Below are 19,733 nucleotides of genomic sequence, written 5' to 3'. Positions count from 1 at the left end.
CACCTAATGCAGAGGAAAGGTGATGTACCGTATCGATTCCACTATGGCACCACTATCCATCCATATGGCTTCAATTTCGATTACGACGGAAAGTTATTGCCCTGTAAAAAACCTTTCTCATGGCCCCACGTAAAGATCTTATATCACCTCGTCGGCAACGGTGACAGCTTCTTTTCTTTTCTAGGGAGATATACTTGTATTCAAAACACCGTGTACTCCGGTCATGACCTCAGGAGCAGGGAGTCCGGTGGGAGAATTAGTATAATTTAGGAAAAAGCTTGCAGTACTATCTTTCATGTCTAATAGATGCGGCATTATTTGTATCAATAGGTTTAAGTTAGGGGACTAGGGGAGTGTAGCTAAAAAGCCTACTAAATGGTTGTTTATTTTTCTTTTCTCAAGTAACCTGTGTGGATCTGATTCATTTAGATTTAACTCAACACATCTGAATCTGGCTAAAAAATTATTAACTAGTAGAATTACAGAGTTTTTCTTTTTAAATCATGTTAAATATGTGAGTCAGGTACAAAATGATAACTGACTTAAATAACCATAATCAGATATACGAGTTGAGTCATATCCCGAATCCGACATTAAAAAATGAAAAAGCGAGCGTTCTGATATACAATTAGAAACGAGTCAGATGTCAAGTTAGATTCGGATCGCGAGTCTGACTTCGGTTGAAGAAATTCCACACATTCATCCATCTTTTAACTTTGGTTTTCTTTGAACTAGAGGTTTGGAAAATCAAGTTTGGTCGACTTTTAGTTAAGACTATGTGTTAGGTAAGGAGCAGAAGTTAATTTTGTCTTGATGCCACTAAAGTCTTCTGGTTCTAGGTTGTAAACCTTACCAGCGTCCGCGTAATTATGTTTGGACAAAAGTGAGTTCTTCCATCTTAAGAGCGTCCACAGCGGTGCGAGTATAACCAAAGACCAAAGACTAAAAAAAAAGATCAAATTTGGGTTTAGTCCGTCATGTGGCGTAGTGGGAAAAAAGTATATTTGGTCGTGCGTTGATAAAACTTACGCCTGGAATCAGGCGTTGATAAAGATAACGCCTGACATGGGGCGTTTGTAAAGATTCCGCACGACATATTCAAAAAAAAAAAAAAAAATGGGGCGTTGATAAAGTTAACGCCCCAAACAAAGTTTTGAAAACTTTGTGAGGTTAGTCCATGACTATATCAACGCCCCAAGAGAGGCGTTAACATTATGTACGCCTGGGTGCCCGGCGTTAACTTTACGTACGCCCCATCCAGGCGTACATTTAACCAACGCCCCTGAATCAGGCGTTAACTTTACGAACGCGCGGCTACAAACGGACATTATACCAACGCCGGTCGGGTAGGCGGACATTATATAAACGCCCGACTATATTTGGGTTTGGTCTTGATCGCCGACCAAATTTAGTTTGAGTTTTACTCTTTGATCAAATTTTGATCGATGATCCGTCCCACTACGCCAACCCACTCGACTAAAAATTTGGGTTTAGTCGTCCACTGTAATTGCTCTAAGTCCTAACAGCGGTAAAGTCTTCTGCTTCTAGACAGAAGTCAAAAAGTCCTATTCAGACAATAGGCCCTACCACAGAGGGAACATCTGGTCCTCATGGCCGTTTAGTAAACGAGTCTAAAATAATACCACGCCTACGAATACACGGCGGCATATACGAAGCACAACATCGTTACTGACATCATCGCCAACAAACGCATTTTGCTTGCATGTTTATATTCATTTTAGTTCCTGGCAACTACGCGTCACTTTGTTTTCCTTGTTTGTAACTAGCTGTTATTTTGATTCTGACGGAAAGTTACTGTATTTCTTTTCCATTTTTGATGGAACCTAGTGCTTCAAACACGAAAGAAAAAAGGTAGTTCATCTGTGTTTATTTTTCTCTTCATTCCACTAAAATCCCTAATTGCTTCTACTTCTAGATTGTACTGTTTCTCCGCGTAACTATGATCAAAGTAGGAAAATCTCACTCTTCACATTCAGGTCAGTTGGACTTTGACATTCTGATCAGACCATTTCTTTTCTCTTTTTTTTTTTTTGACTCTGGCATGTTCTTAGGTCTACCTACTGGTAAGTGAGAATTTCTTTGCGAGTAATTCTAAATGCAGCACAAATAGATTTGCAACTGTATTTTCATTTGCAGGTCTTGTCAAATATTCTTACAGAAAAAAAAAAAAAAATAACTATATATACTATTAATGCATAACCTATCTGGAGCACATAATTGTACCGGCATCAGTAGTTTTAAAGACTAGCATAAGGTTAATTACAGCATTTTAAAGTTGTTTGCAGTACATTCAGATACTTATTGTCATGAAACTAGCTAACAATATGCATTTTCAATAATCTATATTCAACATGGAGTACAACATAAATATTAATTAGACCTAGACTTCTGAAGCAGTCGGTACAAGTCATATTTAGCAACATGCAAGTGGACACGCATTTTTACAGGTATACAATGGGATCAGTTGTTATCTTCTTCCCCTCAGATGCTAGCTTCTGCCAACTTGGGTCTTGATTATTTAGTGGAAAAACTGCCACCAGGTGCATACGCCCTCAAAAATGCATGTCAAAATCACAGGTCGATCTCGAGACAGTTGATTTTGTCTATGATATTTTGCATTTTAAAACACGCATTCTAAAAGGAAAATTTGTTGTTTGGTCCTAAGCCCATATATTTAGTTATAGTAGAATCCAACCGGGTTTTAGACTTATCACTAGGTCCATAATATTTTGAAAAAAGCAAAATGACGAGCTTACCCTAGTAGTTACCACGTGTGAAGAATGCACCCACTATAATAGTACTCACTATCTATTCCCGTACAAAACCGCTGAAACGGTCTGAAAAATCATTAATGTTTATAACATTACACAGAGAAACTGAAATCTTCACAGAGAAAATTCAAAGAGAATCTCAATCATTTTGAGATATCCATATTCTAACAAAACAGATCTCAAAGTTCATTCTCAATCATACGATTTCCCTTTGAAAACAACGTCTGATTCAGAGAAAAATCTAAAAACCTAATAATGGTTACAAGAAAAATCAAAAGAACAATCAGAGAAAAACAAATAATAAGAGATGATAGTACTTCTCTTAGGTCATCAGAAGAAGAATCAGGAATTTCAAGACGAAAATCAAAGAGGAAAAAGAGTAAAAAGGTTGAAACACCGAAATCGAAGAAAAAAACTTCAAAAAGTTCATCGGACGATGAATCTCCAGATGTACTAAAAAGAAAACGAAGAAAACCGAGTAACAACGCACCAATTCAGAAAAAAGGTACTATTTCTAACACTTTCAGTATGTTTTTTGTGTTTCAGGGACATAGATCCACCAGTACATATTTGAAGTACTGATTAAAAATTTATGAAAACCTATCAGAGTTTAAATGCAACTTCTACTTTGTGTTTCTAGCACTTAGAATTGGCAGTACATAACTATAAAACTGTAGAATAAGAATCAAAAGTGATATGCAATGTGTTTCATTTTATTTCTGATACATAGAGCCACCAGTACATATATCAAATACTGAGGTTTTTTCTTAATTAGGTTGTTTTTTGGCAGTACATAAGTCCAGTAGAGAATGGGTAACATTGTTTCTGGCACATAATTGGCAGTACATAACTAAAAAACTGAAACATTGTAGTGTTTATGCACTTTAAATTCATCTGTTTCTTTGTTTATGTGATAATGATCTTTGGATATGAAGTACATAAGGCCAATAGTGATTGATTGTGTTTCTGAGATGATGAATGTCTAGTCCATAAATGTTATACTGAAATAAAACCAATTAAATTTTGCAGGTAAGGTTGTGCCAAAATCTGTTTGGAAGTTGTATAGGTCCGGTTTCATAGCATTACATAGCCTGGTTGCCAGAATGAAGGCGAGTAAATATACTTTGAGTGAAGCCACAATGGAAAAGATAGCTGAATCTTCTTATGGACAGATGTTTTTGATGTTCTGGCACACTAAGTACTCAGAAAGTCATTGGGAAAAGTTGGAAGGTGCAGTGAAAAAGTACTTGAAGTGTTACAAAAGGGGTCGAGTCAAGAATGAGCTCACATTTGAGTTTGTTAGAAGAGGTGAAACACACATTATCACGTCGACACCAGAAAAAATGGGTGTAATGTTTGGAATGCCAAGAATGGCAGGAAGAAGAACTGATGACACCTTTTTGATGAGAGGTGGTGGATGGAGGCAGAAACCATTCTACATTAGACACTTTGGTGATAGCAACACGGTTACAAGACCAATGCTACAAGATGCCATCTTGAAACTGCTCAAGCGTACTGGAATCAAGAATTCTAAATATGAAGGTGGCGAAGACACTGATGATGACAATGATGAACAAGTACCCGATAGTGAAGATGATGAAGATATGGAGTACAGGATACCAAGAGTAAACTGAACAAACAATTGAAGATATGGTTAAGCTATTATGCTTGTTTATGTGTATTACTTTGTTTTTTACAACAAAAGATGCTCATAAACTCAAAGAAAAGTACTTTGGTTTAGTTGATGATCGTGAGAAGTCAAAGAATGTATCTTGGCCTGACCTGATACATAGTTTCTTAGAGAAGAAAATCAATCAGAACTACAACACTCCCGAGGACATCACTGGTTGTGTCGTTTATTTTTTGGTATCGATCATCTAGTACAAGCTTATTTTTTCCAAGTACATATTTACTCTACTGTCATTTAAGTTTATGTATTTGATTCTATTTATGTTATTTTTGTCATAGTTGTTGTATGCGGAGCATACTCACTTGGTGAAACCAGTGACGTTACCAGATGATCGATACCTTCCAAGAGCGACAAGGTGGAACATCAAAGAAATATCTGTTGAGTTTCTAAAGGATATGGAGGCTTCGCAATACACAGTAAGTCCCTAAGAAAAACAATACATATTACTAGGATAAGTTTTATTTCATTATGCTTCTTGTAGTTTTGGTTTAGGAAACAATGATGCACCAGTACATATCTAAAAAACTGATTAAAGTTGATGAATTTAAGTATAATTATTTGTGTTTTCATAAATAATTATACTTAAATGATTTGTTTTAGGTAGGACACTATCAGAAAAGCAGTTTTTGATTGACCAAAATGATTGTGTGTGTGTCATATGCACTATTTATTTGAGTACATATATGTTATACTGATACAAAAACTGGTTATATGTGTGTTTATATGTACTTTTCCAGTTCTCTAAAGAATTTAAGGATGAATATACTATGTATGAAAAAAATGTTGAATGAAATTGCTCAAAGGCTTCCAGTTGAAGAAGTGCCATTGACAGTAGATTGGCAAGAAAAATTCGAGGATTTGGAAGTAAAGAATGAAGATTTGAGGCTGACAATTGCAGAAAAATGGTGTGAGTTACAGAGAGGAAAGAGGACGGCCTCCCCATTGATGTGAGTATCCTAGAAGAGCTTTTGAATGATATATATCACAGAGCTTACCCACCTCCACAACCAAACTCGGGAAGAAGAATCTAGCAGTAGCTCTGAAGAAGGGCATGATGATTTGGATGACACCGTTCCATCAGCAACTACTCCTTGGTAACAGAGGATGAACAGGAAATTCCAGATGATACCCAAGAAAAGTCGAATGAACAGGGAAATGCTACTCCAACAATGCCTGTTATGGGGGGCTCTGAAGAAAATCTCACACAGTTCGATATTGAAGTTTCACAGTTTAAAATTTGGGCTAGATCTGATTTGGAGCGAAAGGTGAAAGAGCTGCAAGAGGAAAAGAGCATGCCAGAACCATCACAGGTAAGTTATATTCTTTCTAGTATTAGTTTAGTTTGTAAAAAACTAAAACTTGTCAGTACATATCTACTATACTGAAAAAACATACAAGTACATATCTGCAATACTGATTAAAAACATATCACCTTATGTTGAATAACAGACTGAAAAGGCTGAACTCCAACAAACAGCAGCGACACAAGTTCTGGGTAATATTGAAGTGGAAATTGGTTCTCTTAGAGATAGACAGGTGAGCGAATTGAACGTTACACTAGTTAGTTCCAATTTTATACTTTGTCATCCTATAAAATAATACGGTTTGGCATTGCATTTATGTAGGGTGCATCGCTTGAAGAAATGTTGCCGAATATGCAGTTTATGCCTTTGGTTTGTGAGCTGCCGAGTCTCAAAGAACTGCATACCGTGCCGATGGAGAAACTGATTGACCTGGCCATCCATGGGAAGGGTATTTATACCGATGAGTACTCAAAATATCTACAAGCTGAAATTATGGGAGATCCTTATCCATCCTTAGGAATTCTTAGTCTGGAGTACCCGTCGACTGGTAGTTTACCAAGCTTGGAAAAAATGGAATCTTCTCAAATCTTCGACAAATTTTATGCTAAAGATCTGGATCCTCCATCACAAGTTTCAAGACCAACTTTTGACTTGGGTTTAGGACCAAGTGATCAAAATGGAGAAGAGGTGCAGCAGCCTGCAATTGATCTAGGTGCACCTGATCCACCTCAAATCCATCTTGCAGCTGCGCCTGCGCATAATGAAGCTCCAGCTGCTAGAGGAGCATCAGATCAAGCTCAAACGGATCCCTCGGATGAGCAAGCTCAAATCGATACTGCACCTACACTTAATGAAGCCTCTGCAATTGTTTTAGCTGCAGCTGAAAAAGCTCGTTTGAAAGCTGATCTTCAGCAACCTGAACAAGAAGTATGAACATGTTCTAAACCTAGTACATATATCCTTCTGATACATATAACCAGCAGTACGTATATCAATTTTTGGTCAAATAGTTCGTAGTCTGATTTGTTTCAAATGCAGGGAATAAGGAAACCTTGGGATCCCATTCCATTCAATGAAGTAGAAAGGAAGAAGAAAATGAAGAATGACAGAAAGCAACAGCCTACTAAACAATTAGAGAGTCTTGTAAGTACCTAAATCTACTTCTGTTTAATGAATTTATGTTTTGTTTTTAATGATGCTTTTAGCATATGTACTAATGCTGCCGATTCTCAAACAGAAGTATCCAGTTTTAGATGCTGAAACAGAGGAAGCTCGACTGAAGAAGAATATGAGCGCCGAAAAAGCTAAAGCATATGCTGAGACTCTCCAACTTCTTTCTGAGCTACAGAAGGTAATTATAATTACCAAAAAAGTGAAAAGTAACAAATTTATCAATACTTAATGGACCACTTATGTTACATATGTTCAATAACATGGGAAAAACCAACAGTACATATGTTATGTACTCAGTGAAACTAAAAGTACATAACTTCTGTACTGAAAAGAATCCAAGAATACATATGTTCTATTCTGTTCATTTTTTTTTTCTTTTTTAGTCTCTCATTTTTTTTTTACGTTTATGGTATATTGAAGGATAACGAACCTGGAGTTAGTCAAACATCAGAGGAAGATGACGTAACACTTGCCAAGAGACTCGAAGATAGGCTGGCTACAAAGAGTAATGAAGTCAAACCAATAGCGAAGTCGACTACGTCAGTCATGGACAAGGAGAAGAAAAAGCCGACTATCTCAGCCAAGGAGAAGAAACTTACTCCAAAAATCACATACACCCCTCAGAAGCCAGTAACTCGGAGCCACCCGCAGAAAAGAGTTGATCCTGAGTTTGCTAGTGGCAAAGGACTGTCGGGACATAAAAGGCGAAAAACAAAGTCCAGAACTGAAAACCCAGTTGAAAAGATTGCCCAACAGAGAAAGTTCAGAAAAAGGATAGCGAGAATGTGAGAAAGAGAAAAGCTAAAGGTGATCCAAATCTGCAAGAACTTACTAAAAAAGTGAAGAATGCACGCAAGTTGTTGAGCCTAAGGAAATCTCCGTTCTATAAGGATTTGAGTTCACAACAAAGAGCGCTTCTCTCTCCTTTTTTTGACAAAGCTACCTCAATGTGAGTCTCTCTTGGATAGGTCCCTTTCATTTTAACAAAACTTTATGTACTTCGTTTAGAATCAAACTTATAATTGATTTGGATTATTTGAATTTGCAGCAACAGTGCTTGGAAAGCTCCTGCTGTGATTGGTCATCACATATTATCTGCAGAGACATTTGAAGATCTGCTACATAACAGGGCTTTAGAGGGAGATCTTATAAATTACTGGCAATACCAACTGAAAAAAGCATATCATAATGAGCAACCAGTGAATGGACAGAGAAAGTACATTCCAGTACTCCACATTGATCCAACAGGCTGGGTATGTTTTCCAATTTATCTTGATAAACAACATGCATCATGTCTTTGTAAAGGGCATAGCATATCTGCGAAACTAAAACGAAACAATTTTTTTTGATGTTGTAACAAATATTATGCTTTCATATATGTGTTTTACACTATAATTTTCAGTACATATTTACTACACTGATAAATTTAATTCTTTTTCAGTTTTATTTAAGTGACCCAGTACATCAAGTAGCAGCAAACACTGCTGTATTCTTACCCATCAGGAATATGGAGGAAGGAACCAGGAAGATTATTATTCCAATGTCACACCAAAACGTGCATTGGACGCTTCTTGTGTATGAATGCGAGAAAGAATTCTTCCACTACAACACTTGGGAAGCTGTATCCAAAAAAGTGTCTCGATAATGCTAATCTTATGGCAGAATACTGCTTGTTAGCAATTAATGAACGCTTGTCGAGCCTGCGCCTTCCACTTGTAAGCAGTAAAGATGATTAGTTACCCAACACCTCAACAGGGAGACTATCCAGATTGTGCAATATATATCATGCACATCATGAAGAAAGTTGCAAAGGAGGAAGTAATTGATGGAGTGCGAATGAGCTTGGGAGACCCAGAAGAACTAAAGGACAAAATACATAAGAAGAGGATCTCTTTAGCATGCAAAATACTCTCAGCAACATCTCCTCCTGAGGAGAGCTGGAATATTCATGCTCCAAAAGGTTTTTAAGACAGTGCTTATATGAATTAGGAATGCATAGTAGAAGTTATCATAGAGAACATATTCAGAGTTTGCTAGTTTGTTTTAGACAATATCAAAGTTTAGTAATTATTCTTATTTATTTTGATAACAATTGTTCTCGAAACTATGGTGTTTGTGTTTAATCTATGTACAGTTGTTTGGCTTTATAAAAATGTTGACATGTTGGATGGTAAAAGTCCATAGTATGAAGTGTTTTGGTGTGTATTATGTAACATAGACCAGCTATTAGAGTCAATTGAAGAATATGACTCTCTAAATTTTTAATCATGATGGGAGAGAACATGAATCTCAGAGCTGGTCTCTTTGTTTGGTGTGTCTTAATTGAACAAAGTACATAATAGTTGTGCTCAGAAAGTCTTGAACAAACTTGGAAATCAACCTGAAAACCAATAATATTGAAAGTGGATAATGCAGTACAAAGTACCATTAAAAGAGTCTTAAATGAGCACAAAGTACCTTGTCCCAGAAAGATATCAAACAGTACATAATTTCAGCACTCTAAAAAAAGCGAACAAAAGTGTTTAAAATGATGCGCAAAACAGAATCTGCATTGTGACCAATAGAACTAATAAGGGAGAACTGAAAATCTAAAACTCATGGGTATGAAGGAATGACAGTGCACGTTGCCTTGTTGTGGTGAGTTTTCTTCTTACAGTTGGAACAACGGACGGACTTCCTAGCTTTCTCCCATGCATTCTTGATACGATTTCCCTTTGGCCTACCTGGTGGAACTCGTGGATGGGGTGGAAAAATAGTATCCTCTGGCAGATACTGCTCTGGCCTGTTGTAGTTGGGGATTGGTCTGATAGCAATTGAATACAGCTGCTGAAAATTTGTAACTTTGAAGTAGTCTTCGATATAATCTACGTATCGATCACCCTTGGCAGATATAGCTGCTGTAGCATGAGAGCATGGAAAACCATAAACACGCCATCTTTGGCAGGTGCAAGTCTTGTTCAGCAGATCAACAGTGTGAGACCTGCAGATGCGTAAAAAGCTTTTCAGCACAAATAACTTAAAAGCAGTACATATATGCAGCACTGCAAACAAATACAAAAAAACAAAACATATGATTCACTCCTACATGTATGCTATAGTACAAAAAGTTGTTTTATGGGATAAAGCTAACCTAGGCGAATGAATCTCATACTCATACGCAGATGACTGAGTAACATTCCAAACTCGACCAATTTGAATATGTTCTTTAAGTAACGCCTCGTAGGTAGGAGTGAGCTTCTCTGGGTCCATCAAAAGACTCATTTCGCGACGTTCATTCATCAACTCCATAACGCGTAACCTATGAATGGAACAAAAAGAACACCTGTAATAAATTTTGAACAAAAAAAAAAAACCAAAAACAAAGAAAACACCAAAAAAAAACACACACAAACCTGATCATGTCAACGAGGGCGCAGGCAGGCAACCTCTTGTCTTTCCGAATCCAATTATTGAAGGACTCAGCAACGCTTGATGTAGTCTGACCAAATCTACAGCCAGTGAAGAACGCGCTGGACCAATGTTCCCTAGGCATATTGCGGCAATACTCAGCAACCCCAGGCCTTCCCATTAACTCCATTTCCATTAGTGCTTCTTCATATCTTGCTGGTGTGAGAGCATAAGTTGCTTTTTTGAAACAAGCCATAACTTCTTTGTACTTCTCGTCCGATTTCCTGATTGGTAAGTTTCCTTGCAAGTGGTAGTAACAATAGCCATGATGGGAAGTAGGAAAGTGTTTAGGAATAGCCCTCAACAATCCTTCATGACGATCAGACATAAAGGTGATAGGACGGTCATCAACAATGTTGCTAAGATTGCACATAAACCAATCCCAATTGTCAACATCCTCTCCTGGGACCAATGCAAAGGCTAGCGGATAAAAACCTGCAAAAAAAAAGAGTACATATATTATATACTGTCACTAAATATGTTGCTATATTCATAGACGTAACATATATTATGTACTGGAAAATAGACTAAGAATTTCCAGTACATAATAGACATATTGTACTCAAAAAAAGGTCTTATGCTTACATATATGAATTAGTGTGTGTTAGACACAATAACTTTTCAGTACATAAATGGTATACTCAAAAAGTTCCAACGATTAAAAGCAGTGAATAACTTGTAAACAATAACAATTAAAACGTAACAAAGAGCACTTTCCTTGATTCCCATTCAGACAAGTAGCAGCCATAAGGGTACCTCTAAATCTCCCGGTCAGAAAAGTTGCATCAACAAAAATCATTGGTCGACAAAGTCTATAACCTTCAATACAAGCGCCTATTGCAATGAATAACCTTTCAAATGTCTGAGTTGCATCGTAAAACTGAAAATCCGCATAATAGCCAGGATTTGTTTCTTTCAATGAATTCACCCACCAAACCAGATCAGAGTAAAACTTTACATCATTCCCAAAAATTTCATGGTGTGACCGTTCCAAACCATGATATGCATGGTGATATTTGATATTAACACCAGCACCAACTTTTATATAATCTTCAATTTCGCGAGGCTTGATAAGTGGGTTGTGCATCACACGATCATGAATAAGGTTGTGTACCAGCTTCTTCGATACTTTAGGACTTCTCAACTTCACACCAGCTCCACAAGTGTGCCTCCCAACATACTTTTTTATCCTAAAAACATCGCAAGTAGAATCAATAGCAACTGCATGGATCATCCAAGTGCATGGGACTTTAATGCATTTCATTGTGAACCTTTCACGATCATTCTTCACCTTTGTTACGCGATACCCAGTCTTCAAACAATACTTTTGACAGGCCAACCGAACAGCATCAACACCACCACGAAAAAGCTTGTTAGGATCATCAAAAACATTCTCCCACCCATCGGACAAAAGAGGTTTAACAATTTCTTTTCCATCAGTTTCATAACTATCTCTATCTTCCCTAATCAGTTCTGAATTGTTGTCGACGTCGCTGAATGTAGAGGAACTACATCCACCAGCAGAAAGAAAATCCACATGCAGCTCAAAGAACGCCGATTTCTTTGAAAAATGCAAGGAAGTGAGACCATGAAGTTGAAAGTCAGCAATCACAGGCACTTTGACACCATTCTCAACATAAGTGATGATAATCTCAGAAGGGTTCAAAGTTCTCCAGTTTTCACAAATAAGAAATTTCAGGTCATCAATACTAGACTTAAAAGTAACCAGGTGAGCAAAATGATGATGCTTATAATAAATGTATGCATAGCAGTAGGTATTTGGATTGGAACACTCTGCATCAGACATGTTTTGAACCTGCAAATGTGACAAAGATGTAACAGTAATAAAATACAGTATTTCACATACGTACTGATGGGTCAAACTAAAAAAAGTGAGAGATCTATGCAAGAAACAGAATCTAAGAGCATAAACAATGAGTATGTCATATATGTACTGCTGGATAATACGATCTGAAAGTGAAAACAAACCTGATTTTGAAAAGAAAACAGAAAGATAATCAAATCAAAAGCTAAAATAAGCTAAAAACTTAACAATCTAACCAAATAACTGAATAAATACGAACAATATTCATAAAAAACAAACAGAACACAACCGATCTCCATGATCCAAAATTCAAATCTTAAACATGATTTAAAAACTGTAGCAGAAACAATGAGTATGTCATAAATGTACTACTGGATAATACGATCTGAAAGTGAAAACAAAACTGATTTTGAAAAGAAAACAGAAAGATAATCAAATCGAAAGCTAAAAGCTTAACAATCTAACCAAATAACTGAATAAATACGAACAAGATTCATAAAAAACAAACAGAACACAACCAATCTCCATGATCCAAAATTCAAATCTTAAACATGATTCAAAAACTGTAGCAGAAACAATGAGTATGTCATATATGTACTGCTGGATAATACGATCTGAAAGTGAAAACAAACCTGATTTTGAAAAGAAAACAGAAAGATAATCAAATCGAAAGCTAAAATAAGCTAAAAATTTAACAATCTAACCAAATAACTGAATAAATACGAACAAGATTCATAAAAAACAAACAGAACACAACCAATCTCCATGAAATTGTAGCAGAAAGAAGAAAATAGAAAAGATTAAGCAACATACCTGTTAAAATCACTAAAGAAATCTTCAAAAACCCTAGTCCAAAAACGAGAAGAAGAAATAGAGCAGAAACCGGATGTGAATTCGCTGGTTTTTTTTTAGAAACTTTGAAATAGGCTGCTTAAATATATGTAGGATTGAAAGGGTAGTTTAGGTATTTGAAATTTTCACATGATTTGTCCCGCACGTGTACAGGATCTGGCATTAAAAAATTGGGTCCATTTTTATGTTTTCTTTTTATTATGTACCACTAGTTACTGGGCTTTAGTGGGTAGACCTGCCACTAACTAGCATCACTATAATAGTACCTATTGGTAATTCCTAGATTCTAAAACACAAAAATAAGATAAGATATTGACACTTATGGGTTGGTTGTAAATTGCAATCAAATGTAGTTCAAGCCAGCTTAAAACATGCTTTTCCGTTAGAGCTCCATGCGATTACGTAAAGAACTGGTTGATTTGAATGCAAAAAGAAATCAAAAAGAAAAGATCTGGTGAATTTGACAAATTTCACGGTGCTTACGTAAATGCTTGTGTACACCAAACTATACACTATTGTACACCATATAAGCCCTAGATATAGAAATAATAATAATATAGCGTTTTGGAAAAAATAAACCGTAATTCAATTTGACAAACTTCACAGGCAATGACACATTGTGGTGTCCTAGATTAGATGTAGAAATTTTGGCGTCTAGGAATTATTTTTGTAATACCGAGTCAAGTTATGCACTGGATTTTATATAAACCTTTTCTCCCCCGCAATGTTCCCTACGTAACAAGTTGGATATATCTATTCCAACACTTAAAGTTTAATCAAGTGGTAATTTATGCTTTGGGATGTGAGAAGGGGAAATTAGGGGGAGACCCAAAAAAAAATATTCTCATTTTCAGACCCACAATTAATTTTGGGTACTGTGACACCCATAATTATTTCTGTGACACCCATAATTATATGAAATTATTAAAAACTTCTGCATGACGGATTATGCATCTGCATGACTGAGTTATGCATCAGGGGTATAATTGACAACTCAACTTGGACATAACATATTTAAAAATCCGCACCTTAGAAATTTACAAATTTTATATGGTTGGAAATCTTTTAAAGAGAGCTACGCAACGAGTACAAACAACAATATCAAATTTTTGTTTTTCATGAAAAAATCGGAGGTGATCATCGTTTTAGGCAAAATTTTCGAAAACTTGATACATAACCATTATGCAGCCACCAAAAAGGATGCATAACGCATTATGCAGACGCATAACAAATTATGCAACCATTTTCTCGACTGCATAACAAATTATGCATCTGCATAACAAAGTTATGCATCTATAACAAGTTATGTAACCATTGTTTTGGTTGGTTTTAGCCGTACATATAAAAAATTGATGCATAATGCAGTATGCATCCATATTTACGGATGCATATCAGGTTATGCATCTATTTTCTCGATGCATAATGCATTATGTAGCCATATTTTCGGATGCATAACAGGTTATGCAGGTTTTCTGGACTTCATAACAAGTTATGCAACAAATTTTGTAGATGCATAACAGGTTATGCATCCATTTTCACGAATGCATAATATGTTATGCACACAGTTTCTCGACTGAATGACATGTTATGCAGTCATAACCACATCATCATCTTCTTTCATGTTTCATTAACTCCCACGCAAACCATTATCTTTCAGTTATTCGGGGGATCTTGGTCAAAATCATGTATTTACACCATCATTTTCTTTCATGTATTTACACCATCATCTGCAATTAAACCTGCATAACAAGTTATGCAGGTTTTCTGGACTGCATAACAAGTTATGCAACAAATTTTGTAGATGCATAACAGGTTATGCATCCATTTTCACGAATGCATAACATGTTATGCAGACAGTTTCTCGACTGAATAGTTGTTGCATAACATCAACACCACCATTCCTAACTCACTTCACTGATCCATTCATCCATTTGTTCGTAGCTCAATCATGACAACAACCATAATTATAGAAAATTTAATATTTTTCGGTCACAATATAACCCAAAACTGTATATGTTACTCACACCAATAATTCCGTGTTGTTCTCAAACTCAACCCTGTGCTAACCATTCCCAAAGATTCACAGAAGTCCAAGGCAAACCTGGTACAGCAAAACTATTGGTGACGGAACTTGAATTTGTGCAATCTTATTGGAATTACATAAGATCTAGCTCTTTCTGATCCCTTTGCTAGCACAAATCTTTCTACGTGCTTCAGTAAACAATTTGCAAAAATGAAAAGTCGCTGCCATCGATTGCAGCCAACACAAACTATTCCCACCATCGTCGGCAGCCTTGAACTGGATCTGGAAACTCCAGTTCAATACAAACCAAAAACCCCCATTTCAATCGCTCTTGTCAAGAACAATTGAAGCAATTGGCCGGAATCCCAACCAACACTACTGGCTCAATTGAAATATCCCATAATACCATTCCATTACAGAACCCATCTCAAATACTATGCAATCATTACCTGCTACTATCTTCATTTATATCTACAACACCAATTTCCCGATCCTTCAAAATTCCGGCCACTAATCCTCAAACTCATAGCACAACAAATCAATTCAGCCGACATGATGTGTCCAATCATCACCACAAATCCATTGTTGTTGCTGTTAAATTCCGTCAATGAAGTACCCATTCGTTCTCATGCCTTCTAACATCTTCTTCAATCAAACACAACACCAGATCGACTGTTTTCGTTGAATTTTGTGTGATATCTGGAACCGAAGTTCCCAGATCTAGAAATCTAAAAACAAAAAAAAACTCGTCAAATCACAAGAAAACTATGAGATATAAAAACCTTGAGATAATATGTTCATGAAATCAAACCTTGAGAGATTCATCACAAACATCAACATCATCTTCTTCTTCTCCTGGAACTCAAACAAACACAACACCATCACCTTCGTCTCCAACTAATCAATTTGACAAGCTTCCTAAGAACAGCTCACAAGATTTAACTCAATTCTATGAACTGAATTCGGCGGAGTAAGAACAGAAGAAGAAGAAGATAAGAAGAACGAAGAGAGAAAACAAATTTTCATAATTATGGGTTTGAGAATAATTTTTCCCCAAAAAATGGGTGCGCGCCTTCAGTTTTCTGTTGGTGGGTTTCTCAGTAGAAAAATGTGTGAGAATGGGTCTCACTGTAGTTTTCACATGTGAGAATTAGGTCGGGCCTGATTAACAATTCTCGGAATTATACACAAATTGTGCATGAATTTTTTTCCGGATCCAGATTATATGCGTGTATTATATGTGTACGTGAGGAACCCGACTTATTTCAACGAATTTTCAGTCTGAAACAAATTACACACATATTTATGAACGCAAAAATATGCCTAAGATTAGTAAAATTGCATCAGCGGCTCCCTACCTTTGTTATTGGCTAGCTCCGTCCCTGCAAGTTGAGATGAGATATCTTCGTAGTGGATATTTTTGTACTCACACTCCGATCATTTTTTTAGGATAAATTTTAGCTGACTAAATGCACGTGATCAATAAAAAATGTTCGAATACACGTCACGGTGCTCCAAAAAAAATGTTATATTTAGTACTTTTAATTAATATTGTTGATAATTTAGACCCGATTGTAAATTTTGTCAGCAATGTAGGACTAGGTTATATTATACAGGGATAGATGGATTAGGTCGTTTACTTTACTTGTTTGGAATTAGAGGTTCGGGAAAATTAAGTTTGGTCCAGTAAGTTTTAGTTAATAATCAGATTTTGTTAGGTAAGGGATAGAAGTTTATTTTGTCTGAACTGCAGGGTCTCGTGCTTCTGGTTTGTATATCAAACCAGCCTCGACGTAATTATGTCTCGACAAAAATAAGTTCCTAGTAATATGACTTTTATAAAAAAGTGAGTTCTTGAGTGCAACAAAGACTTTCTTCTTCCTGTCATGTGGTAAAACCGTTCAGTAAAACCGATCAGTGCGTGTAATGGGAAATATAGCATTATTTGGACTAATGGGAAATCTACTTTTATGAACAAAAATCTCATTCAAACATTTGTCCTCCCATGAAAGAAAACATTAGGTTTCATTTTCATGATCGTTAGTACGAGTTTAAAGTAATACTACCGGGTAGAGGTGTAAATTGGGTTTTGCCAGCACAACACGCTAAAAGTTGAGTCCAGCCCAGCCCAGCACGGCACAACATGTTAGGTAAAAGGGACGTGCCGGGTTTGACTAATTGGCACGATAGCCCAGCACAACACGCTGCACGAATTAGCACGTGGCACGGCACATTACAGCACGTAAAGAAAGCACGTCATAATATGTATAAAATACTACATAGTATGGCACAGTACATCACATTTTATGCTATTTCACAAAAAAAAGCCTTTATTCTAGCCTGTTATTGACATTTTACTATCGTTTTGTTTACTTATTTCCATAATAACACATATAATACCTAAATATTTAGAAAACATTTGTATTGGAAAATATAAAATAAACGTGCCTGATACAGCACGACACGACACAGCACGCACAGCCCAGTCCAATACGCCTTCTAGCACGGCACAATACGGCACGTCATAATCTTCGGCACAGCACAACACACTAAGAACATGATTTTGTGGGCTGTGCTGGGCCGACACGTTTTACACCTCTACTACCGCATACAAATCCACGGCATATATGAATAAAAGCACAACATCATTACTTACATCATCCACGCATTTGCTTACATGTTTCTCGGGTATCATGTTTGTCGGAATATTAAGTGTATTTGAGGTGTCTTTTGTATTGCCTTTCTATTTTTTACTCTTGACAATTACAGGCTGTTGTACATGTCTCTTAGTTACTGTGTCGGGTTATAAATAGCCTTGTCATGTATCTTGTCTTCCTATCGTGCAATAATAAACTTTAAATTTCTCTCTACATCTATGATTCTTCCATGGTATCTTTCCTTTTTCATTTTTAAAATTCAAATTTTCCTCGATCTATTTCCGCCCATCTCTGAGAAATCTACACATCATAAAACAATTTTGATCGATCAAATTTTTGATTCTCCTGAGAATCGAACACAACATTCATTAAACTCACTTAAATCAAGCATACATTCAGATTTATCAAAATCAAATTCGACATCTCAAATCAACCTACATTTACCGTACCTCACTAATTTTGTTTCGGTTAAACTTGAAACTGATGGATCTAATTACCTCATCTGGAGAAATCAATTTGGATCTACCTTAATCACCACTGATCTCTTTGATTATGTTGATGGATCTATTACAAAACCTGTTCAGTTTTTCAAAATTGATGGTAAGAAGACGTTAAATCCAGAATATTATACTTGGCGAAAATACAATCGGTTTGTAGTGTCGTATATCAAATCAACACTATCATACCGTGTTTCTCGAAGTATTGTTTGTTGTAAAACTGCTCGTGAAATTTTGTTATATCTTGAGAAATCAATTTTTCGTCAATTTTCAGCACGTAAATCACTTCTTTGTAGTCAACTTCACTCAGTTCGTCGAGGTAATCGTTTTATTTAAGATTATATTAATGAGACTCGGTCTATTTATGATTCTTTGGCCGCGATTGATCTTCCTGTGGATGATTCTAATCTTGTTATGTATACGCTTCAAGGCTTAGGTAGAGAGTATAGTTAATTTGTTGTTACTGCAAGTTACAGAGACACTAAGTATTCCTTTAGTGAGCAGTACTTGAAAGCAGAGAAGTTAGAGTCGAAATCTGTTATAGATGCTCATAATTCTGCATTTTATACAAATAAATCAAACAAGTCTAAGCAGAAAACTTATGGATCTGAGGATACTTTGAATTTGCAGTCATCTTCTGAGATTCATGTTGTTATTTATCAAATTTATAAGATTCCTAGTCATCTTTCGAATCGTTGTCGATGGCGTTATACTCCTACTTCTAAATCTGGCTCAAAATCTGGTGCTAAGCCTGCTAGTAAGATTGTTTCTATAACGGATTTACCATCTACCTCAGCATCCTCCTCAGATACCTTGCAACAAGCCTTTCATAGCATTAAACTCAACTCTGCCTCTGCTTGTACTGATCCAAATGTGTTGCTTCCTACTGGATTACTGATTCTGGTGCCGCAAGTCACATGACTAACTCTCAGTCTTATCTCTCTAATACACAGTCTTACACAGGTAATGATCAGTTTATGGTAGGTGATGGTAAATTTTTACCTATTGAACAAACTGGTGATGTTATTTTAGACACAAACTCTGTTCAATTTCACCTTCATGACGTGTTATATGTTCCAAGTATTAAAGAAAATCTCATTTTTTTTGCTAAATTTACTAAAGAAAATTCGGCCTCCTTTGAATTTTTTCCTTGGGGATATGAAATTAAGGACTTCGACACTAAAGAAGTGCTTGCTGAAGGATTTATGAAAGACAATCTTTATCCATTAACGACTCTACAAGCTACTAAAATTTCTGCTCACACTACTGTTACACATGCATCTGATCTCTGACATGGAAGATTAGGTCATACTTCTTCAACTATACTTCATAAGGTGGATTGTTCAGCTGGTTTTTCAATCAACTCTCCTTTTCCTCAGTTATGTACTCCTTGTCAATTGGGTAAGCATCTTAAGCTTCCTTTTCTTATCATTCATAATGAGTTACAACTGAGCCTTTCCACTTAATTCACTG

General features: G+C 36.3%; 2 protein-coding genes across 2 annotated transcripts; one reads left to right on the top strand and one right to left on the bottom strand.

The window, feature by feature from the left end:
- Positions 1–5,262: 5,262 nt before the first annotated feature.
- LOC113341665 lies at positions 5,263–7,094 on the top strand. Its single transcript, XM_026586455.1, has 7 exons — positions 5,263–5,429; positions 5,564–5,792; positions 5,932–6,018; positions 6,108–6,713; positions 6,825–6,929; positions 7,024–7,041; positions 7,080–7,094. The coding sequence occupies exons 1-7, from the start codon at positions 5,263–5,265 to the stop codon at positions 7,092–7,094; spliced, it is 1,227 nt and encodes a 408-aa protein (XP_026442240.1).
- Positions 7,095–9,554: 2,460 nt separating this feature from the next.
- LOC113341664 lies at positions 9,555–15,988 on the bottom strand. The gene is made up of 6 exons (XM_026586454.1): positions 15,918–15,988; positions 15,723–15,834; positions 11,226–11,967; positions 10,352–10,841; positions 10,090–10,257; positions 9,555–9,939 (listed from the first exon to the last, which is right to left on the bottom strand). The coding sequence occupies exons 1-6, from the start codon at positions 15,986–15,988 to the stop codon at positions 9,555–9,557; spliced, it is 1,968 nt and encodes a 655-aa protein (XP_026442239.1).
- Positions 15,989–19,733: the final 3,745 nt, after the last annotated feature.

This window comes from Papaver somniferum, unplaced genomic scaffold, assembly GCF_003573695.1.
Source record: "Papaver somniferum cultivar HN1 unplaced genomic scaffold, ASM357369v1 unplaced-scaffold_30, whole genome shotgun sequence".
Taxonomy (NCBI): domain Eukaryota; kingdom Viridiplantae; phylum Streptophyta; class Magnoliopsida; order Ranunculales; family Papaveraceae; genus Papaver; species Papaver somniferum.
This window is presented reverse-complemented; position numbering and strand designations above follow the sequence as displayed.

Excerpts from the sequence above, each read along its gene's own strand:
- LOC113341664 (XM_026586454.1), bottom strand. The coding sequence starts at position 15,988 with ATGGTGTTGTGTTTGTTTGAGTTCCAGGAGAAGAAGAAGATGATGTTG. Across the intron at positions 15,835-15,917 it reads TTTGTGATGAATCTCTCAAG|ATTTCTAGATCTGGGAACTT; the intron begins GTTTGATTTCAT and ends TTTTGTTTTTAG. Across the intron at positions 10,258-10,351 it reads GCCCTCGTTGACATGATCAG|GTTACGCGTTATGGAGTTGA; the intron begins GTTTGTGTGTGT and ends TTCCATTCATAG.
- LOC113341665 (XM_026586455.1), top strand. The coding sequence starts at position 5,263 with ATGTTGAATGAAATTGCTCAAAGGCTTCCAGTTGAAGAAGTGCCATTG. Across the intron at positions 5,430-5,563 it reads AGGACGGCCTCCCCATTGAT|CAACTACTCCTTGGTAACAG; the intron begins GTGAGTATCCTA and ends CCGTTCCATCAG. Across the intron at positions 6,714-6,824 it reads TTCAGCAACCTGAACAAGAA|GGAATAAGGAAACCTTGGGA; the intron begins GTATGAACATGT and ends TTTCAAATGCAG.